The 19946-nt window shown below is 40.0% G+C and overlaps 1 protein-coding gene across 1 annotated transcript; it reads right to left on the bottom strand.

Moving 5' to 3' along the window:
• Positions 1-11174: 11174 nt before the first annotated feature.
• LOC141431757 (EEF1A lysine methyltransferase 2-like) lies at positions 11175-19440 on the bottom strand. Its single transcript, XM_074092934.1, has 4 exons — positions 19022-19440; positions 16053-16189; positions 12999-13155; positions 11175-11362 (listed from the first exon to the last, which is right to left on the bottom strand). The coding sequence occupies exons 1-4, from the start codon at positions 19221-19223 to the stop codon at positions 11175-11177; spliced, it is 684 nt and encodes a 227-aa protein (XP_073949035.1). The 5' UTR covers positions 19224-19440.
• Between the last annotated feature and the right edge of the window lie 506 nt (positions 19441-19946).

The following is a 19946-nucleotide window of genomic DNA, read 5'->3' on the forward strand; positions in this document are numbered from 1 at the left end:
GGTAATACATTAGTTAAGTAGACTTAATCTTCAGGGGTACATAGATACGAGTAACGCATAAGGAACGCACTTGGCGTTGATCATGTTCATTGAGTGGCTATCTTGATTATTTTTTACGATAATATAAATACACTACAACAATATGCGATGCGACCCAGGTAAAATGCGACTAAAAATATTTGCGGCCTAACTAAATAGGCTATTGATAATACATTGCTACATCAAAATTTACTACTGTTGTAAACATCTATTGAAAACATTGACTTATATTCTACGATAGACAAGACTTTTTATGTCAACAATATGTTTATTTATTTATTCCTCTTAATTGGCGGTCATAAGGCTTGGCCAATGTCAGTTAAACTAAAGATAAATATCAAATACCGGATTGTCACAAGACGTCATCGCTATATCTAGATTTACACCGCAGTAGTGACACAGCTATTTTACCTACAAAACATAATTATAATGCTCAGATGCAAATAGATTTTTTCGAAAAAAAACGGAAACTTGTAACTGCATTTTTTAAACAATTGAAAGAAAGATCTTAATCTTTTTACTGTTGTAAAAATCTATTAAAAATATATGCGAGTAACAAAGTATACCACCGATATACACGCTACGACAAAATACGCTATCACGGCGAAACGCGAATAGGTGAAAAGCTACAAGGATTTTTTGATTTCGAGGTATACGACTAACAAACGAGGTAGATGATCCCTAGGTGACCGAAGTCCGAAGGAAGGAGCTTCGGAAGTTGTATTTATTCCTCTGAGTTGAGAAGCATCGATGTCACGATGCAAGATTTAAGTTCCTGTATTTGTAAACCTCAGGGACTAGGCCGTCTTGCAGGAAAAACATAAATCTAGATTTAGTAGTTAATCCAGGCTTAAGCTTGACAGTTCCATACAATTTGACACTACTAAACTGAGCTTAACGCTAACTCGAGATTTATGTGTTTACTGCAAGTGGGCCTTAGGGACCTTTAACTGGTCGGTCAATCCGGTAGGAGATCTTCCTGGGCTCGTTTGCCATTCGTATTTCCAATTACTAACAATTTCTCCAGGCACCCATGACCCTTTAGCATTATGTGGCTAATAAATCCATAATATAGCCCAAAAAAGACCGAATCAGATGCGGAGCTGACTGCCAATCTTCACTAGTTGGAGAGGCACTTGAAGAGAAGTCCAAAAAAATTAAATAGTCTTTCTCAAACACGAAATCGACGCGCAAGGGTACATTGGCGTTTCGTTGGTGGTATTACCACGGTAATACCAACGTCATCATGGCTTATGGCATATGAAAGATGGCAAGCAGCGTCTATGGTGGTGCGACATTTACTCCACGTACGACCACATATTGACAAATGGCCAGTCGTGCCCAATATTAAATACCAATTGTTAATTAACTACGTGTCAATGAAGTCAAAAACATAACGTTCCTGAGTCACAAACCGCATCACCCACAAAGTTTGAGTAGATTTTTTTTTTACATATTTTTTTAAATAATTTTTATTTTATATAAAACTAAATTTCAATAAAATCAATCGAAATAAATCAACGAACTAAAAATCATAATTATGTAGTAATGCATGAAAAATAAAAGGTACATATAGTAGTGAACAATTGTTTCCACTGTTGCTATTTTTTTTCCTCGCAATCGAAGAGAAAGGCAGTGTAAAACTCGAGCATTATACTAGTTTTCCCCTCGACGTGTCTATCCATTTGGCTATTGAACGTCTTGGGCAAAATGGTTCGTTTTATGCTCTTGTTGTACAATCTACTATTTCTATGAGATGACTTATCGGAAAAGTACTACAAAAAATAACATTTTCAATTAACATCATTTTCATATCCACTGAAAAACGTCCATTGCTGAGACCGTATTGTCCAACGCACTGATCTTCGCGATCGCATACGCCATCTCTTTCTACCCTCACCTTAAACCGTCTGACAGAAAGAAGTGGTGTAAATGATTGTAATTCCAAGTCTGTTAAGCAATAAGGCCTGAAGACTGGATTCGATTTGTAGCATTCGAACATGGCGGATGTAGTTAATATCTAATTTTGCTATTTCTGTTTGAAGTATAATTTTCATAGTGTTTTATGCGAAGATTAACCTTAACAGTGAACAGTGATTACAAAATTCTATATTGCTCTCGACTCTGTCATTTTTTAATGCGCAAGTTGTCTCCACGTGGTTTCTGGAACTTAACTACTATCAAGTTGCATAAACTACAATCACCGTACAAGGTCCCTCTCAAAGAGAGTTTACTTTGACACTGGCGAAATTGTCCTATTAATTAGGACAGAAAAGCCATATTTTCAAAGAGAAGAAGAAGAAGAAGCCTCAAGACAAAAGCCTCTCAAAGAGTTCCACAGTAATCGGTACAGTGCTGCCTCCTTCCAACTGGTTCCGGCCGTACTACGTTTTGTCTTTCGGTTCGCAGTCACAACTACAATTCAACTGCCCCATTGCTCGTCGGTTCTACGAGCAATGTGACCTGCCCACTGCCCACCACTGCCACTAAAGTCTGGCAACTTTCTGAGCTTCATTTCTTACTTAGGTTCTTTCAGCACATCCCCGGAGCCAAAATGGCAAAAACGGAACCCTTATAGTTTCGCCATGTCTGGCTGTCTGTCTGTCTGTCCGTCCGCGGCTTTGCTCAGGGACTAGCGATGCTAAAAAGCTCTAATTTTGCACGAATATGTATGTAAACTATACCGACAAAATGGTACAAATAAAATTTTTTAGTGTACCTCCCATAGACGTACAGTGGGGGTGATTTTTTTTTCTCATCCAACCTTGTAGTTGGGGTATCGTTGGATAGATCAAAGCATTAAAATCGGTAAAATCATTAAGGGTTAGCAGACGATTTTTCGATTGAGTAATTCGTTTGCAAAATATTCAACTATTTCGGGCGTGTCCGACACGCTCTTGGCCGGTTTTTATTTTTGATTAAATCACGCAAGAAAACCTTGATCATACCTCGCTCCGTCGCTCTGTGACAAATAGCTTTCTTATGAAGTCCACAAAGCTATATAACCCTATTGTTTATTACCAGGTGAACCAGGACAACCAGGACAGCCAGGTGAACCAGGTCAACCAGGACAGCCAGGACAGCCAGGTGAGCCAGGACAACCAGGTCAACCAGATCAACCAGGACAGCCAGGCCAACCGGAGCAATCAGGTGGTTCAAAGAATCCTGAACAACCGAAACAACCAAAAGAGCCAAGTCAACCAGAACAACCAGGACAGCCAGGACAACCAGGACAGCCAGGCCTACCGGAGCAACCAGGTGGTTCAAAGAATCCTGAACAACTGGAACAACCAAAAGAGCCATGTCAACCAGGACAACCAGGGCAACCAGGACAGCCAGGTGAACCAGGTCAACCAGGACAGCCAGGACAGCCAGGTGAACCAGGACAACCAGGTCAACCAGGACAACCAGGACAGCCAGGACAACCAGGTCAACCAGATCAACCAGGACAGCCAGGCCAACCGGAGCAATCAGGTTGTTCAAAGAATCCTGAAAACCCAGAACAACCAAAAGAGCCAAGTCAACCAGGACAACCAGGGCAACCAGGACAGCCAGGTGAACCAGGACAACCAGGTCAACCAGGACAGCCAGGTGAACCAGGACAGCCAGGTGAACCAGGACAACCAGGTCAACCAGGACAGCCAGGTGAACCAGGTCAACCAGGACAACCAGGGCAACCAGGACAGCCAGGTGAACCAGGACAACCAGGTCAACCAGGACAACCAGGACAGCCAGGACAACCAGGTCAACCAGATCAACCAGGACAGCCAGGCCAACCGGAGCAATCAGGTGGTTCAAAGAATCCTGAAAAACCAGAACAACCAAAAGAGCCAAGTCAACCAGGACAACCAGGGCAACCAGGACAGCCAGGTGAACCAGGACAACCAGGTCAACCAGGACAGCCAGGTGAACCAGGACAGCCAGGTGAACCAGGGCAACCAGGTCAACCAGGACAGCCAGGTCAACCAGGACAACCAGGGCAACCAGGACAGCCAGGTGAACCAGGACAACCAGGTCAACCAGGACAGCCAGGTGAACCAGGACAACCAGGTCAACCAGGACAACCAGGACAGCCAGGACAACCAGGTCAACCAGATCAACCAGGACAGCCAGGCCAACCGGAGCAATCAGGTGGTTCAAAGAATCCTGAAAAACCGAAACAACCAAAAGAGCCAAGTCAACCAGGACAACCAGGGCAACCAGGACAGCCAGGTGAACCAGGCCAACCAGGTCAACCAGGTCAACCAGGACAACCAGGTCAACCAGGCCAACCAGGGCAACCAGGTCAACCAGGACAGCCAGGTGAACCAGGTCAACCAGGACAGCAAGGCCAACCGGAGCAACCAGGTTGTTCAAAGAATCCTGAACAACCTGAACAACCAGAAGAGCCAAGTCAACCAGGACAACCAGGACAGCCAGGTGAACCAGGTCAACCAGGTCAACCAGGACAACCCGGACAGCCAGGACAGCCAGGCCAACCGGAGCAACCAGGTAAAGAAGACGAAACAGACATTAAAAAGAAGATCGAGAAATCAGAAAGCGATACAGAAATAGCCGAGGAAACTGAAGAAGAGAGGGAAACGCGCATTAGAATGATGAATGAAGAAGAGATTATAGTGAAAAAGTTCGAAACGGGATCCGGGGAGAAACCTACCGCGCCTGGAACACCGACGGCTTCGGAAACACCTGATGAAAAGAAGGGAGGCAAGCTAGCGGTGCAGAAAGGAACAAAGGGTGAGTGACACACTTTTTTCCAATTTTTAACAGAATAAGAAACGGCACGCGTAAGAAACTTTAGGACTGTCGTCATCCGACACCAAAAAATTTGAAGCATGCTGGGCACGCTCCAGCCTCTGGTAGGCGAAATACAGGGTTTCGACATTTTTAATATACATAATTATCATAGTCTTTTCATTTGTATACCAATATTATGTTGGTTTATAAATAAGAATAAGAAATAAAAGTAACCTTTTTCCGTCAACATAAAGTCAAGACATCTATTTGGGCTTTCTTCAGATTTATGTTGACGATATTGTATCCAAGCAAGAGGTCTTCCTGCCGTCTCAATACATTTCAGTCATCCCCGGCCTGCTCTCATAATGACAGCGTTTAAGCTATAGTTCTCGCCCAGTGAGAATTAAGAACTTCAACGCACATTACATGACATCACTGAACGCTTCACTAGTGTACACATGGTAAACTCTGTTTCTACAGCAGCCGAAAAAACGAACATTGACCAAGTAATTATTTTGTCCGATGCACTTTTTTATTACCTCTTAGTACAAATTTTCCAAGTATAGGCTGTTTGTGGCCACTCAAGACAATTAAACTTGTTGTATCATGGTTTGGAATGACATTGAGAGATACATGCGAAAAGTTGTCCATAGTAAGTTTTTTCAGATCTATTGTCAAGAAGACATTAATATCAAAGGCGTATTATAAAGTTAATGATTATATCATGGACAGGGATATTTGGAAATAATTCCGATCCGCATTAGCGATCCCTTCAAATAGCGAACCTACTGTGTTAAAAATAAAGTTGTGTTAAATACTTGTGATGTATACATATCATTTAATAATATTGTAAATCTGTTTTAAAAAAAAATATATATACCTCGTTGAGTTTCTTGCCGGATTCTTCTCAGCAGAGGTTTTTCCGAACCGGTGGTAGATTTTTCTTGACATTCATAAGTGCTTGTTATAGCCTAAATTGAATAAAGATATTTTGACTTTTGACTTTTGACTTTTTCGCCTGCCGTACAAAGAAACAGAGTATACCTGCACTCACGAAGTTTTCCTTAACCTCATGTTAAATTTCAATAGCCTAAATCAATTTACGATTAATTCTACAATGTCTAATTTTAAACTTAACAATCTTAGCTACATAAAATAAAAAAAAACTTACATAATATAAAAATAGAACCTAAAACTAAAACAAATTACATAAAGAGTACTCCTTAGGCAAGGTCCCGAAGATGCTGACATCGTTTCCTCTTTGAAATAGCTAGGCTTATTCTTTGTCCGAGGAAGCTAACAGCTCTTCGGTCACCTGTGAAGTCTACTAACCTTTTCGAAATTTCTTTAAAAAGTATTATTATTATTTTTATTTTATATTTCAATTGTAGTTTTACACATAACTTGCGTAAACCTTAGCGTTCAAACCCACGCCTCTCTGCTTGAGAGGTGGTATGTATATGTATAGCTCAAACCATGCAGGGATTTACACACCACGGGACGGGTCACCTGAGTCACTCCAGGAAGTCGTCAGCAACGTGAAGGGTCTGCCTGCTAGGCTTCCTCCAGGAGCTAGGCTGGCATGAATAGTGCCTACAGCCAATCACGCAAAATAGGCGCAATAATTGAATACCTACTGGCTGTATACTCGTACTAAGGAAGTGCAAAATTCGATCTTCGTATCTTGCCGGCCGTCCCGCTGGCTGGCTGACGCAAATAAATTATTGAATATAAGTTAGAGGAACGGTACGATACGAACTTCGGTTTTCGAATGTCGTAGTAGCCTCTCTGTACCACCTATATCTTTAGCTCAAACCACTAGGCCAGAACTTTTTAACCCGCATTTCTATTTTTCAGAAATCTTGCACGCTCTCGAGACGAGTATGAATCTGAAGATCCTCATTCTGCCTAACGGTCCAAACAACAAGAACTGCTTCTGCACTTGCGACAACACAGCCAACCCTCGAATCATCCCAACAGCAGCGCTACCACCTCAAATCGCGAACATAGCCACGAAAAACTAATCATAATCGCTCTAAAACCGCGTAGATAAATTTTGAGGTTATGGCGGCACACATAGGCGCTAGTCAACCGACTAGCTTTTTTTACTCTATCTTTAATTTGTATTTACGCATTGTATATTAATATCGTATATAAGTATGGTTAATTAAGTATAAAAAATAAATTATTATGGGTTGCTTATTTATTTTAGTTGCAAGTTTTATTTCAATACCTTTTCTTATAAATTACTAGCTTTTGCCTGCGACTTCGTCCGCGTGGAATTAGGTTATCGCGCGCTGTTCCCTCGGGAACTGTGCATTTTCCGGGATAAAAAGTAGCCTATGTCACTCTCTGACCCATAAACTATCTCTATGGCAAAAATCACGTCAATCCGTCGCTCCGTTTCGACATTCAGATTTATAATATTAGTATCGAAGTATGGATGATTCACAAAGTGTATGAATAGAATAGAACAGAAAATATTTATTTTTGAACAACTACGAGTACAATAATACAGCTAAACAAAACAATAAACATATGCATATGTAGTTGATACAAAAAAGGACACCCCTAAGCATGTGTCATGGCACGCGGTGCCACGACGCTGATTTTCAGTGGGTCCACAGTAACTTAAAACAGGATGTTTTGTGAACGAACTTCCTTCCGCTGGCATTCGTGTCGTCATAGTGTGTTGTATGTTTTTATATGTTTTAGTTTTAAATGGTTCCACTGAAAAAACAGCGTTGCGGCTTGCTGTAACATTATGCTGAGTGGGGTCCACTTTATACTATTCGATGTTATTTTTTTTTCGTCTAATGTATTTTTATGTGTATCGAATATGTGTAAATAAATGTTTTTCTCTCTCTCAAATGGAGAAATAATAACTAGATGCCAGAAAATAACAGTTCGTACGAGTATTCATCTCTATTGGCCTTAGAAATAGGCTCAGAGGTGTTCAGCGAGCTACGTAGAGAGTTATGCTCGGTGTTTCTCCACCTACGGGATTGAATCAGAAATTAGGAGATAGTTACGTAGAGTAACAACGGACACAGACATACATAGCCAAGTGAATTAACTCGTTAAAGTGGCAATGGGCAGGTCATACGAGGGCTGCTACTTATGAATTCGGAATTGAAAAAACAAGGATACCTGTCGATGAGTTAGCCTGCCTGGCGGAGGCCGAGAAAGCTGGAGCGGACACCCACGGTTACACAGATCCAGCGGGCCTGGGGCACCCCTCGCCTTAATGCGACTCACGCTGTCCGGACAATTCTGAACGCGCCCGTCTGCTAGCTGTTTCTGCACCCGAGGCAGGCAATTGGCTGAACGCCTTGCCATCGAGGAATATTGGCACTATTCTGGACCCATATTGCGGATAGCAATTTCCCTGAGACTTGGGTCCAGAATATGCATTCCTCATATCTGCGCGTATGGCAAAAACGTCGATCAACTGGGGCGACATGGCCTTTCATGTGCTAGAAGAGCCGGCCGTATGTACCGTCATGGCACCATTAATGACATAGTACAGTGACGGGCAAAGACTGGCCCGCGAAGGGATTTAATCCGGCCCGCCGACGTTCCTTCGAAGTGTATAATACCTACCTATAATGGCCCGCGATCATAATTAATTTCATTATCCTGAGTACAGTGACGGGCAAAGACTGGCCCGCGAAGGGATTTAATCCGGCCCGCCGACGTTCCTTCGAAGTGTATAATACCTACCTATAATGGCCCGCGATCATAATTAATTTCATTATCCTGGCCCTCCTCTAAAATATGTTACTTTCTGGCCCCCCATGTAGAAAGTTTGCCCACCACTGACATAGTACGTCGGTCGCTTGCCACCGCGCCAGTGCCTTCGGCTTTAGAGCCGGCTGGCATGGCAAGGGACGATGGCAAGCGTCCAGACGGCGTCACCCTGTTGCCGTGGAAGCTCGGTAGGGCCCTGGTGTAGGACGCTACATGCGTTGATACTCTGTCCCACGTCCAGGCAACTAGCTCACGAGCTGGCGCTGCGGCTGATCACACCCAACTCCTCAAGCGTCGCAAGGACTCCTCTTTATTAAAAGTTGAGACTGTTGAGACTTTAGGGCCATGGTCAGCCGACATGAAGTGTTTCATAAAGGCCCTTTCTTCCCGGTTGATCGACAGCTCTGGGGACCCAAGAGCTGGTACGTATTTATCCCAGCGGATCGCACTTGCGGTCCAAAGGAGTAATGCGGCCAGCATCATGGGAACCCTGCCACAGGCAGATCTTTTGGACGGGGTGTTCTTTTTATAATTTTTATTTTTATAGTTACATATAAGTAATATTGAATTAAGGTTTCTTAGGTATAGTAGAAGATCCGAACTTGAAAAGATCTTCACCGGTCTGATAATAGAATGAAATGTATTTTTATAATAAATTTAGTATTTTAGAAAACGTATTAGAAATGATTTTGCTAAAAAATCCTGGACAGGCAGTTTTTTTTATTTTATTTTTAATGATTTTTAATTAAATGCAGACAACCCTATATCAACGTGTTCACAATAAAATGGCGCTTACGTTGATATAATTTTTTCTATTATCTTATCAAGTGAAAGTAAATGACGTCGACATACCTGTTAAGTTTATACCTGGCAACCCAGTAGTCGTCCAGGTAAACAATAGCAAACCCCAACGTCTACATATTCTATATGTATTATCACATCATCATCTCAGCCTATATACGTCCCACTGCTGGGCACAGGCCTCCTCTCAGATCAAGAGGGCTTGGGCCATATGTATTATACTTTTAAGTTAATGGTAAAATTGTCTTATAATCTCGATGATGCAACAAAAATTAAAAAATCTTTTTTTTAATAATTAAAAAAAAACATCATCAACATCATCATCATCTTGGTCATCGACTGAAGCTCAAAAGTCCAGGCTCAAGGTTTGCCAACGAGCAATGGAGCGCAGTATTCTGGGTGTTCGAAGAACTGATCGAATCAAAACCACGATACGGCTCTAAAACTCGTATCTCAAATGTGGGTGTCAAGACCGCCAAGTTGAAGTGGGACTGGGCCGGACATGTCTGCCGCAATGCACCCGGACCGATGGGCACGGATCGTAACGAATGGGATCCGAGGATGGGCATAGGAGCAGAGCAGCAGACCCAAGAGGAGAAGCGGGACGACCGAGCGCTTTTCAGCTCGATTGGCAGGTGCATGCCCAGGACAGGGAAGAGTGGCGGAGAAAAGGGGAGGCCTTTGCCGCAGCAGTGGGACATAATACAGGCTACACAAAAAAAAAAAAAAATCCTGTCCAGGATTTTTTTGCAAAATCCTAATCTATATATTTTCTAAAATACTAAATTTATTATAAAATACATTTCATTCTATATACGGTGAAGATCTTTCAAGCCGGATCTTAGACTAGTAGTTTTCTTTGTCTTCTTTTACTATTAATTTCATGTGACTATTTACTGAAATAAATAAATATGGTTTATTGTTTTCAAAATACTCTCCGTGATGCTGATGATCTACATACATTTCACTCTCGTGCTCGTAAAGTTCGTTTTTTATGCGGAAATATTTTTTAATAAGCGACATAAAATGACTCTTTATGCTCTAGTGCATAAAGTAAAATCTCGTCTAAGACCAGGTAATCTGGTGCCAACATCCACAACCAAAAAAGTTTCTAGGTAAGTACATATTTTTTAAATAATTTGTAATTATTATTAAACTAAAATCAATCAAATCAATAAAAATAAAAATCAATTAAACATTAAATATAATTATAATTATCGTAAATACAAACTGAGACATGGATGCACAGAAAAACAGAAAAAGAGACCAGCACTGGGAATCGAACCCAGGTCCTCAGCATTCCGTGCTGCGTGCTATAACCCTACACACTGTTGGACAGGAATCTAGACACGAATTTTCCTATGCATAATATCTTAGGCTACTATTTCTACTATGCTACTTAAGCAGCAGCACTAGCGACATCCATGTTGCGTCGAAAGACGTCACATTCTTAAAGGACTCAAAAATCAATCATTATTTGATTGCTTAGTAGCGACATCTGTTGTGTCTGGTGAGGCGTTAGTTCCGAAAGAATGTGACTCGCAGCTCCTGAGAAAGGGCTACGGAATAGCCCGAAACATGTCGCTAAACTCGGTTTAAGACTTGAGTTATCCGTTACAATATCATTAATATGAGTGAGTCTCACGGTGGTTTCATTTTCAATAAAGAAAATTCTTATTTCGATTATTCTACTTTCGGCACTTAACTTAAACACATGGTGTCAATGTGTTGTAAAGTACTTCTTATATACTAGTAAATTAACTAGCCCTTTAGCCAGCCCTCTTGTTCTGAGAGGAGGCCTGTGCCCAGCAGAGGGACGTATAAGGCTGGGATGATGATGATGATTAACTTTATGAAACACAAGTAAAAAGTTTATACCATTTATTCTTAACGAATACAACTGAGGAGACCATACTGCCAACTTTGCCGCCAAATTTGAACTGTGGTGTTGGTATGACGCATTTCAGCTTGAATTTTTCACTGAAATGTTTAATTAACTCTTCTTCCGTCCAGTTGCAGGAGGTTATTACGAAAATGCCTGAAAAAGAAACATTCACATAATCACAATACCTACAAACATTTACATAATGACAAGATTTATTTTTTTAACACCTGTATTAGTACAGAATCGCATTTTGCCTCCTGAACATGGCAAAATATAATTATAATTTATTTCTCCATATTTAAAAAAATACAAAAAAAAAAAAATACTGGATTGCCAAAACACTACCACAGAATAGATAAAGTTCCTTTGCCTTTTTCAACAGAAAAAGGAGCTGTCCTAATTTTGACAACGTCCTCGTCAGAATTTCGTGATCTTTGCAGGTTGCAGGTGGTAGGACCTTGTGCAAGGTCCGCCCGGATTGCTACCACCATCTTGCTCGCTAATCCTGCCGTGAAGCAGCAGTGCATGCACTGTTGTGTTTCGGCGTGGAGAGTAAGACAGCCGTGAAATTACTGGCACTTGAGGTATCCCATCTTAGGCCTCTAGGTTGGCAACGCATCCGCAATACCCCTGGTGTTGCAGGTGTTTATGGGCGGTGATGATCTCTTACCGCCAGGAGACCCACTTGCTCGTTTGCCATCCAGACGAATAAAAAAAAACTATTTTTTTATTAGAGACTACACAAAAGTAATGGATCTATTGTGTGGTAGTTTTGGAGTTATGCCCTTTTAGAATAAGCACATCTTAAAAAAAAAAAATAATAATAATCGTAGCGAAATTTAAAAAATACATCAGCGTCTTTCTCTTTCGAAACAGAATACAGAGAACGAATTAAATTTTCTTGTTGTTGTCTTAGAAATATGCAATCTTGTCAATACAATGAATCTTTATTGAACACCAACACATTTTTTTTATCGAATAGCTGGCAAACAAGCATGCGGGTCACCTGATGGCAGTTAGGCCTCCGGATCTCCCACTCACCGTACAAAACACAGGAGCAAAACTACTATTTCACGCCGGTATTCTGTGGGAGTGTGGTACTAGCCCGGTCGAGCCGGCCCATTCGTACTGCAGCCAGCAAGCGGTTACAGTAAGGCTGTCAAAGCATCAAAAATACATCACATAAAGCAGTACCTGTACTATTACTTATTCGTGGCAGTAGGTACCGAAACACAGGTACAGTCAGCATCAAAAGTAGCTGGTTACTTTTGTACTTTGTCGTTTTACAGCCACGTACTTAGCGCCATACAAGATTGACAAATGTGTTAATGTGACAGTATAGCACATTGTGTCTTAAGGGCGGTAAATAAGGAATTACGAACGAGAGTCTATTAGAAGCCCGAAGTCGAAGACTGAGGGCTTTAATGAGTCGATGTTCGTAATTCTAGTACCGCCCGTGCGACATACAATGTTTTTCATCACATTTGCGAGTAAAATTGTATATTTGTAAAAGAAAGAATATAATTGTTCCAAATATTGGGCGATTTTGACACGACGTGCGTGTCACTGGCATAGGAGTAAGAACTAAAAAGTCACAGACGTTGTGTCAATGGCACCGGAATGTATTACGTCTGTGACACGTATACGTGTCGCTGGCATAGAAGTGTCTGCTGTGGGATATGCGTATGCACAGCGTAAGAGCTTTAGTGTTAAAGAAGAGAGCCACACAGTGGTTAAATTTATAAATAACAGCCCCCTTTTTGTGTTGAGGGTTAAAACATTATATCACCTGTCTCATCAAGCATGGCGGCCACCTGCTCTATGTACTTATCACGGTGACCCTTCGCGTCTTCGGGATGGAGACTGATGGCATCATAGGTGCCCTTGTCGTGGACGACCCCGAAAGGTCCCAGGCTGGACAGGTCGTCTCGAGTTATGTCGAATACCTGGAATCAAAATAAAATGGAATGTAATACTTTTAAGGTGTACTTGTAACAGAACGAGCCTATGCCGATTTAAATTTGTCAAACTGAATGGACATCCTTTGATGAATTATCTTAGATTCAAGTCGCGCGCACAAATACATATGTCCGAAAATACAAACTGAGACATGGATGCACAGAAAAACCAGAAAAAGAGACCAGCACTGGGAATCGAACCCAGGTCCTCAGCATTCCGTGCTGCGTGCTATAACCCCTACACCACTGCTGGACATGAATCTAGACACGATTTTTTCCTATGCATACATATCTCAGGTTGCTTATTTCTACTTTGCTACTTAAGCAGCAGCACTAGCGACATCTATGTGGCGTCGTCAGACGTCACACTCTTTCGGAACCAACCGCTCACCCAGACAAGAGATGTCGCTACTAAGCAATCAAATTATGAATACCTATTCCAGTAAATACGTCTCACCTCTAGCGCACTTGTCGCGACTTGTTAATTGTACTGTCACTTCCAAGTAACCGCTTTCATTTACCTGTACGTAAATATGGATGGCTGAATCAAATACACAATATACATATAGGTAGTTCGATTATCGGAAAATACGGGTTTAATTTAATTTGATTTTTTTAAATATCAGATACGCCTTCTCGTAAAGCGGAGCTGGCGCTGCCAAGAGCGTAGTCAGCGGGATCGGCAATTTTTGAAAAAAATATTAGTTTTTCTTTTACAAATATACAACTTCACTCGCAAATGTGATGAAAAACATTGTAGGTATGTCGCACGGGCGTTATTAGAATTACGAACATCGACTCATTAAAGACTCTAATAGACGCTCGTTCGTAATTCCTTATTTACCGCCCTTAAGACACAATCTACTATTTAAAGGACCATGAGCAGAAATGGTTTTAATATATCTTGGCAACCTGATGTTTTTTGCTATGGCGAGGATCGCCCTATGTATGAGGTTTTTTTTGCTCATTTAATTGAAAGTTACAGGAAGAAGTTTACAGAAACATTGTTACTAGCAATAATAGGTATAACTAAAAGGAAAACCCCATACATAGGGCGATCCCCGTCATAATAAAAAACTGGCCAAGAGCGTGTCGGACACGCCCGAAATAGGGTTCCGTAGCTATTACGAAAAAATTAAGTAATATTTTCCTAAGGATTTCGTAATCTGCACTTTCAAGTTAAATATTTCGCAAACAAATCATTGAATCGAATAATCGTCTTAGCAAACCCCTAATGGTTTTAAAAGACCTATCCAACGATACCCCACACTATAGGGTTGGATGAGAAAAAAATCACCCCCACTTTACGACTATGGGAGGTATTTTTTGATTTTTTTATCGTACCATTTTGTCGGCATAGTTTACATATATATCCGTGCAAAATTACAGCTTTCTAGCATTGATAGTCCCTTAGCAAAGCCGCGGATGGACAGACAGACAGACATGGCGAAACTATAAGGGGCCACTTTGGTTCCGGAACCCTAAAAATCATCAGGTTGCCAAGATCTAGTGAAATGAGACATGTTTCGTTTCTGTTGGTGGGTGTGGACAGTGCCCATACAAATTTGCTCATTGTCCTTTATTTGATTTATTGCATTGCAATGAATACGCCGTGTATTGTTGATATACTTAGCCTCAAACTGTAACCAGACGAAGATTTAAGTGCTGTCAACCGATATACTAAGAAATTATTAATTTAGAATTAACTACCAGAGCGTAATTAACTTTTGTTTTTTTCCGAGCAGCAATGTAATTCGTATAATAATTTGATTCGAGAGAGAAGCGTCCAGTGACAGCTGTCAAGTCAACAAGTGCGACGCTTTGATTAAAAATACAGTAATATCACGTACTTAGTGATACATTTACCTTGTGCCATATAATCTGACCCCACACTGCGTACGTTTTGCTTAGGAGCAGGGCTCTGCTTACAATGGATGTATTAAATCACTCGGAAAAAGCGGGAAATATCTTCAACACTCGATTCCCGTTTACATACCTATAAATTTGTACGGAACCCTCGGTGCGCGAGTCCGACTCGCACTTGCCCGGTTTTTTTTTTTACTTAAACGTAATAAAGTGTTGTTATTAGGGCCTTCACTAACTAGGCACCATTAAAGTTAAAGGTTGTATCAAAAATACACGCTGTATAATTTTATTTTATAAGGAACCGATTTAGATGAAATTTGGTTTGTAGGTAGCTAGACTAAAGGTTAGTGTTTTTTATCCCGATATTCAAACGGGATTGCAAAATATTAATAAGTATGCCCAAAATAGTAAAGTACCTACTTCCGCAAACTCATGTCGGATTCGATTAAAAAAAAAAAAAAAAATATAACGGGACAATTCACACCATGAGGGCTATCGTTTTTTGTCTCACTAGATGGCGCACCGTTGCGTGAGGTTTTAAGTGTGGCTTTCAAAGTCTGTTATTACGGACGTTAAAACAAAGTTTAGATTAATCATAATTTAAAACACTTAAACGTACATAAAATATCCAGCAACCGACAGTGTTGTTAGTCCGTTTTGTTCGGAAAAAAAGGGAGGAAAAAGTTTCCGAAAGACAAACTGTCTCAAAACACACATTCATTGCCCCGTAACGCATATTGCCATAATTATTTAGGTAACCGCAAAAATTCACAAATTATTCTAATTATAAATAAACCCGCGTACTCACCCAAAACTAAGGATAAATATAATTATATAGATAGATACATACTTAAATACATAGTTAACACCAAGACCCGAGAACAAACTTCGTATTTTTCATAACAAAATATCTGCCCTGACACGGGAATCGAACCGGGGACCTCAAGTCAGGCTCTCTAACCACTAGGCCATCTGGTCGTCTAAAATTTAGGGATATAAATTTTACAGATATTAATTACCTTGAACCGAATAACTGGGAATTCCCTCTTAGACACTTTCTCGGCAAGTATGACGGCCTCCTCGCAGTAATCAACACCGAGCAGATTCGTGAAGCCCTCTCTTGCCAGCTCCGACAGAGTGTAGCCATTTCCGCAGCCTGGAATTATTAATTCTAAGTTATACCATCATCATGTCAGCCGAAAGACGTCCACTGCTGGACATAGGCCTCCCCCAAGGCTCTCCACTCCACTCAGACCGGTCTTGTGCTTTCCGCATCCACCGCGATCCCGCGATCTTAACCAGGTCGTCGCTCCATCTTGCTGGAGGCCTTCCGACAGCTCGTCTCCCGGTCCGCGGACGCTATTCGAGAACCTTTTAACCCCATCGGTCATCAGTTCTGCGAGCAATGTGCCCCGCCCACTGCCACTTCAGTTTCGCAATTCTGCGGGCTATGTCGGTAACCTCAAGTTATACCATAGACAATCTTTAAAAACTGGCCAAGTGCACGTTAAAGTTGCGAATTAAGGGACTGTTCCACCATTGATTAATTTTAAATAATTATCAAATTATTTATATTTACTGTAATTTAATAATCAAGGAGCAGAATTTCTCATAGCAAAAATCAAACGTCAAAGGAATTGAACATAAGTTTTATCGACTATCGATAAATATTTCAGTAATTAATAAAATAGGAAATAGTAGGTACTTTCAAAATAGCACTTTTAAGTAAGTTACAATTAAAATATAAAGAGCTTGAGCTGCTTCAAATAAACTTTACATTTAGAGCATCTTCATTGTACATAACTAAGGGATGTTTTTTAATCCATTTGTCAATCGTTTTTCTTTTAGGATTAACCATTTTAATAACACGGGAATGACTAAGAAAAACTCAAGCGACATAAATGTCATAATATGTGACGTTGATGCGATTTATTTTATTTTAATATGGAGATGATAATCGCTTATCTGACACAGAACTAAAGTCATCGACATAGCTCACCGGATAAGCAAACTGAAGTGGCAGTGGGCCGGCCATATCAGTCGAAGAACTGATAACCGCTGGGGCAAACGAGTTCTTGAGTGGAGACCGCGAATCGGCAAGCGTGGCGTAGGACGCCCTCAGACTAGGTGGAGCGATGATCTTCGCAGGTTAGCTGGCAAGAACTGGATGAGACTGGCCAAGGATCGTGCTCAGTGGCGTGCAACTGGAGAGGCCTATGTCCAGCAGTGGACTAAGATAGGCCGATGATGATGATGATGATGAATCGCTTATCAAATAGGTCAAATGTTACAGAATATTGTTACAAGGCGATAACAAGAAGAGTTGATTCGATAACATTGATAACTGGAATAGTCGATAAAACTTATGTTCAATCCCTTTGATGTTTGATTTTTCTTATGAGAAATTCCGCTCCTTGTTAATAATATACTCAACAAACTGTTTACGGTAACGTCTAGTGCTGCACTCTGATGGCAGAAAGTTGCAGTAATATTCCCTATTAAAATTGATGCCATCTTTTTGCGCAAGACGGCAGTAAACTTGTCCACTCGAGCTCCCGCGAACATGGCGGAAGCGCTAATGTATTATTTGAATAATAATTAAAATATAGTTTTAGGTCTACTCCTGTCAGTATTTTCTCGTGTTAGGATCAGATTTAAATTGTTGTAGTGTTAACTGCTTTAAATCTAACAGTATATAGGTTACAAACTATAATGTTTTAAACTTGTGATTTTTCACTCATAGTGACTTATCACGCTAAACTCACAAGTAATATTTACCTCAATGTTTCGACCACATGGCAGTGGCCTTAGTCATCTCGTTATCACAGCCTCTGTAATGTGGTCAAAACGTCAAAGTTAATATTACTTGTGTGCTTAGCGTGATAAGCAGAAAGCGGAATTTTCATGGCAATTTTTGACCTGTCATGACTTCTCACTTATCGACTTCCGATATACATACATATATCAATACACAACACAGATACTAAAGAAGATTAAAAGTTGAGGTAAACAATAGGCCGCTTAAAGTTAAAGAGCAATTTAGAATTAATAGACATATATGCAATGAACAATGATTGGAAAAAGAAAGAGAAAGAAAGAAAATACATTTATTTAACGCCATAAAAACAAACATAGAACAATTACAAGACATACATGACGCTAAACAGGTCCCCACTCAGCATAATGCTATGGCAAGCCCTGGCGCTGATTTTCAGTGAGGACCTTATCTAAACAGTAACTTAAAATAAAAAAATACTTATTATTAAATTGTATGGCAACACCGTAGAACAGTTCAACCATGTGCAGTTGAATTGTTTTAAGTCACCAATGGATAACAATTTCAAATTTAATAATTTCAGTTCACTTTTTTTTTCAATTTCATGTTGAAATTCTTCTGTTGCGATGTTAACAAGTATCCCATTAATGTCTCAAAAGAAATAGATGACATATTTTCTGGTTTTAAACTACTTCTTTTACAGGCAAAATATCCATTTGTATGAGGAAAAAGAACGCTCTAATAACATGATAAGTTTACGACAATCTAATATAGTCTTTTTTTTCAGTCAGATAAGAGTCAATAAGTGAGAAGTCACTATGACAGATGACAGGTCAAAAAATGCCATGAAAATTCCACTCTCTGGTGATAAGTCCTGTTTGTGGTATTTTAACTGGGGTTACATAATTTATTTACAAAGTAATTGTTTAAGTTCATTATGAGGTTACAAACTGAACTGTTCACTTTTTTTAATAATAATTATAATATTGATTTATTTGCCAGAATACACAGAACATAAATACAGGATATTGGTGTATTTCAAATAGGTACAGTATTCAGTCCTTTGATTCAGTCGTAAGAGTACAACATGCAAATCTTAATATTTAATGTCTAATTGTTAAATCTTATCTTATCTGATTTGCTAAATCTTAATTTTTGAAATTTATTATAGTTACCAACTGCCCGAGGTATTCTTTATTTTTTTTATATTACCTAAGTCGATAACAGCTGTATTTTTATCTTCAACGTTGCGGCGCAACCAGTCGACCACTCTGTATGCGCTGTCTTCTCCGAACCAAACATCGCCGGGATCGCCATTTTCTTCAAAATTACTAATTTCCTTAATATAAGCTTGCTGCCAATACGTGTGTGTACCAAGTTCAGATGAATTTAACTCCGTATCGGTATCTTCCATTTGTTATTCAGTTTTAACAACGTAAATACAGGAATCCGTTCTGTCTGTAAAAGTCTGTTTTGAGATTTCTGTCTATATCACATGTTGAAAGTGTTTTTCTTGACTTATTTTGTTCTGGTTCAGCCAATGAGAATCTTTGGAAATCTGAAAGAATTACCTATGATTGGCTCAATCAGAAAACCTAATTTTTCATTCAAGAAAATACATTTAGCTGTCAACGTGACAGGGTTTTAGCGTTTCATTTTGCGTAAAAAGGCAAACTGACAATTTTTGCACCATTTGTTTTAGTCCATCGCTCATAAAGTAGGTACTATAAAAATGTATATTTTTATTAATTTATAAGTATAAAACACGGACTAAAAGAAAGATTATTTCATACACTGCAGCCTGCCCACATTCAGCACCGTTGAAAATTTATATTTTACTGTGATTAGATTAAGAAACAAGCAAAGAGTAAAGTAAGAAACAAGCAGTTCGTGTCACGTCGGTGTCGTGTCGGTGTCGATGTCGTGTTTTATGAGATTACGTGATTTGAAACGTTAAAAATTTGACACTTCAAGTGAATATTGCCAGACAAGAAAAAATTAGCAAAGTAGTAGTTATTCAAAATACAAACTGAATGAAATAAAGATGCATCGGTATCGATTCCCAGTGCTGATCCTATTTTTCTGGTTTTTCTGTGCATCTATATTTCAGTTTGTATAAGTTTCAGTTTGGATAGGG

This window comes from Choristoneura fumiferana, chromosome 10 (assembly GCF_025370935.1).
Source record: "Choristoneura fumiferana chromosome 10, NRCan_CFum_1, whole genome shotgun sequence".
Taxonomy (NCBI): domain Eukaryota; kingdom Metazoa; phylum Arthropoda; class Insecta; order Lepidoptera; family Tortricidae; genus Choristoneura; species Choristoneura fumiferana.

Coding starts and splice junctions, on each gene's coding strand:
- LOC141431757 (XM_074092934.1), bottom strand. CDS start 19,223: ATGGAAGATACCGATACGGAGTTAAATTCATCTGAACTTGGTACACAC. Junction 16,190..19,021: donor TACAGCTGTTATCGACTTAG/GTAATATAAAAA, acceptor TAATAATTCCAG/GCTGCGGAAATGGCTACACT. Junction 13,156..16,052: donor TCCCAGTTATTCGGTTCAAG/GTAATTAATATC, acceptor TTTTGATTCCAG/GTATTCGACATAACTCGAGA.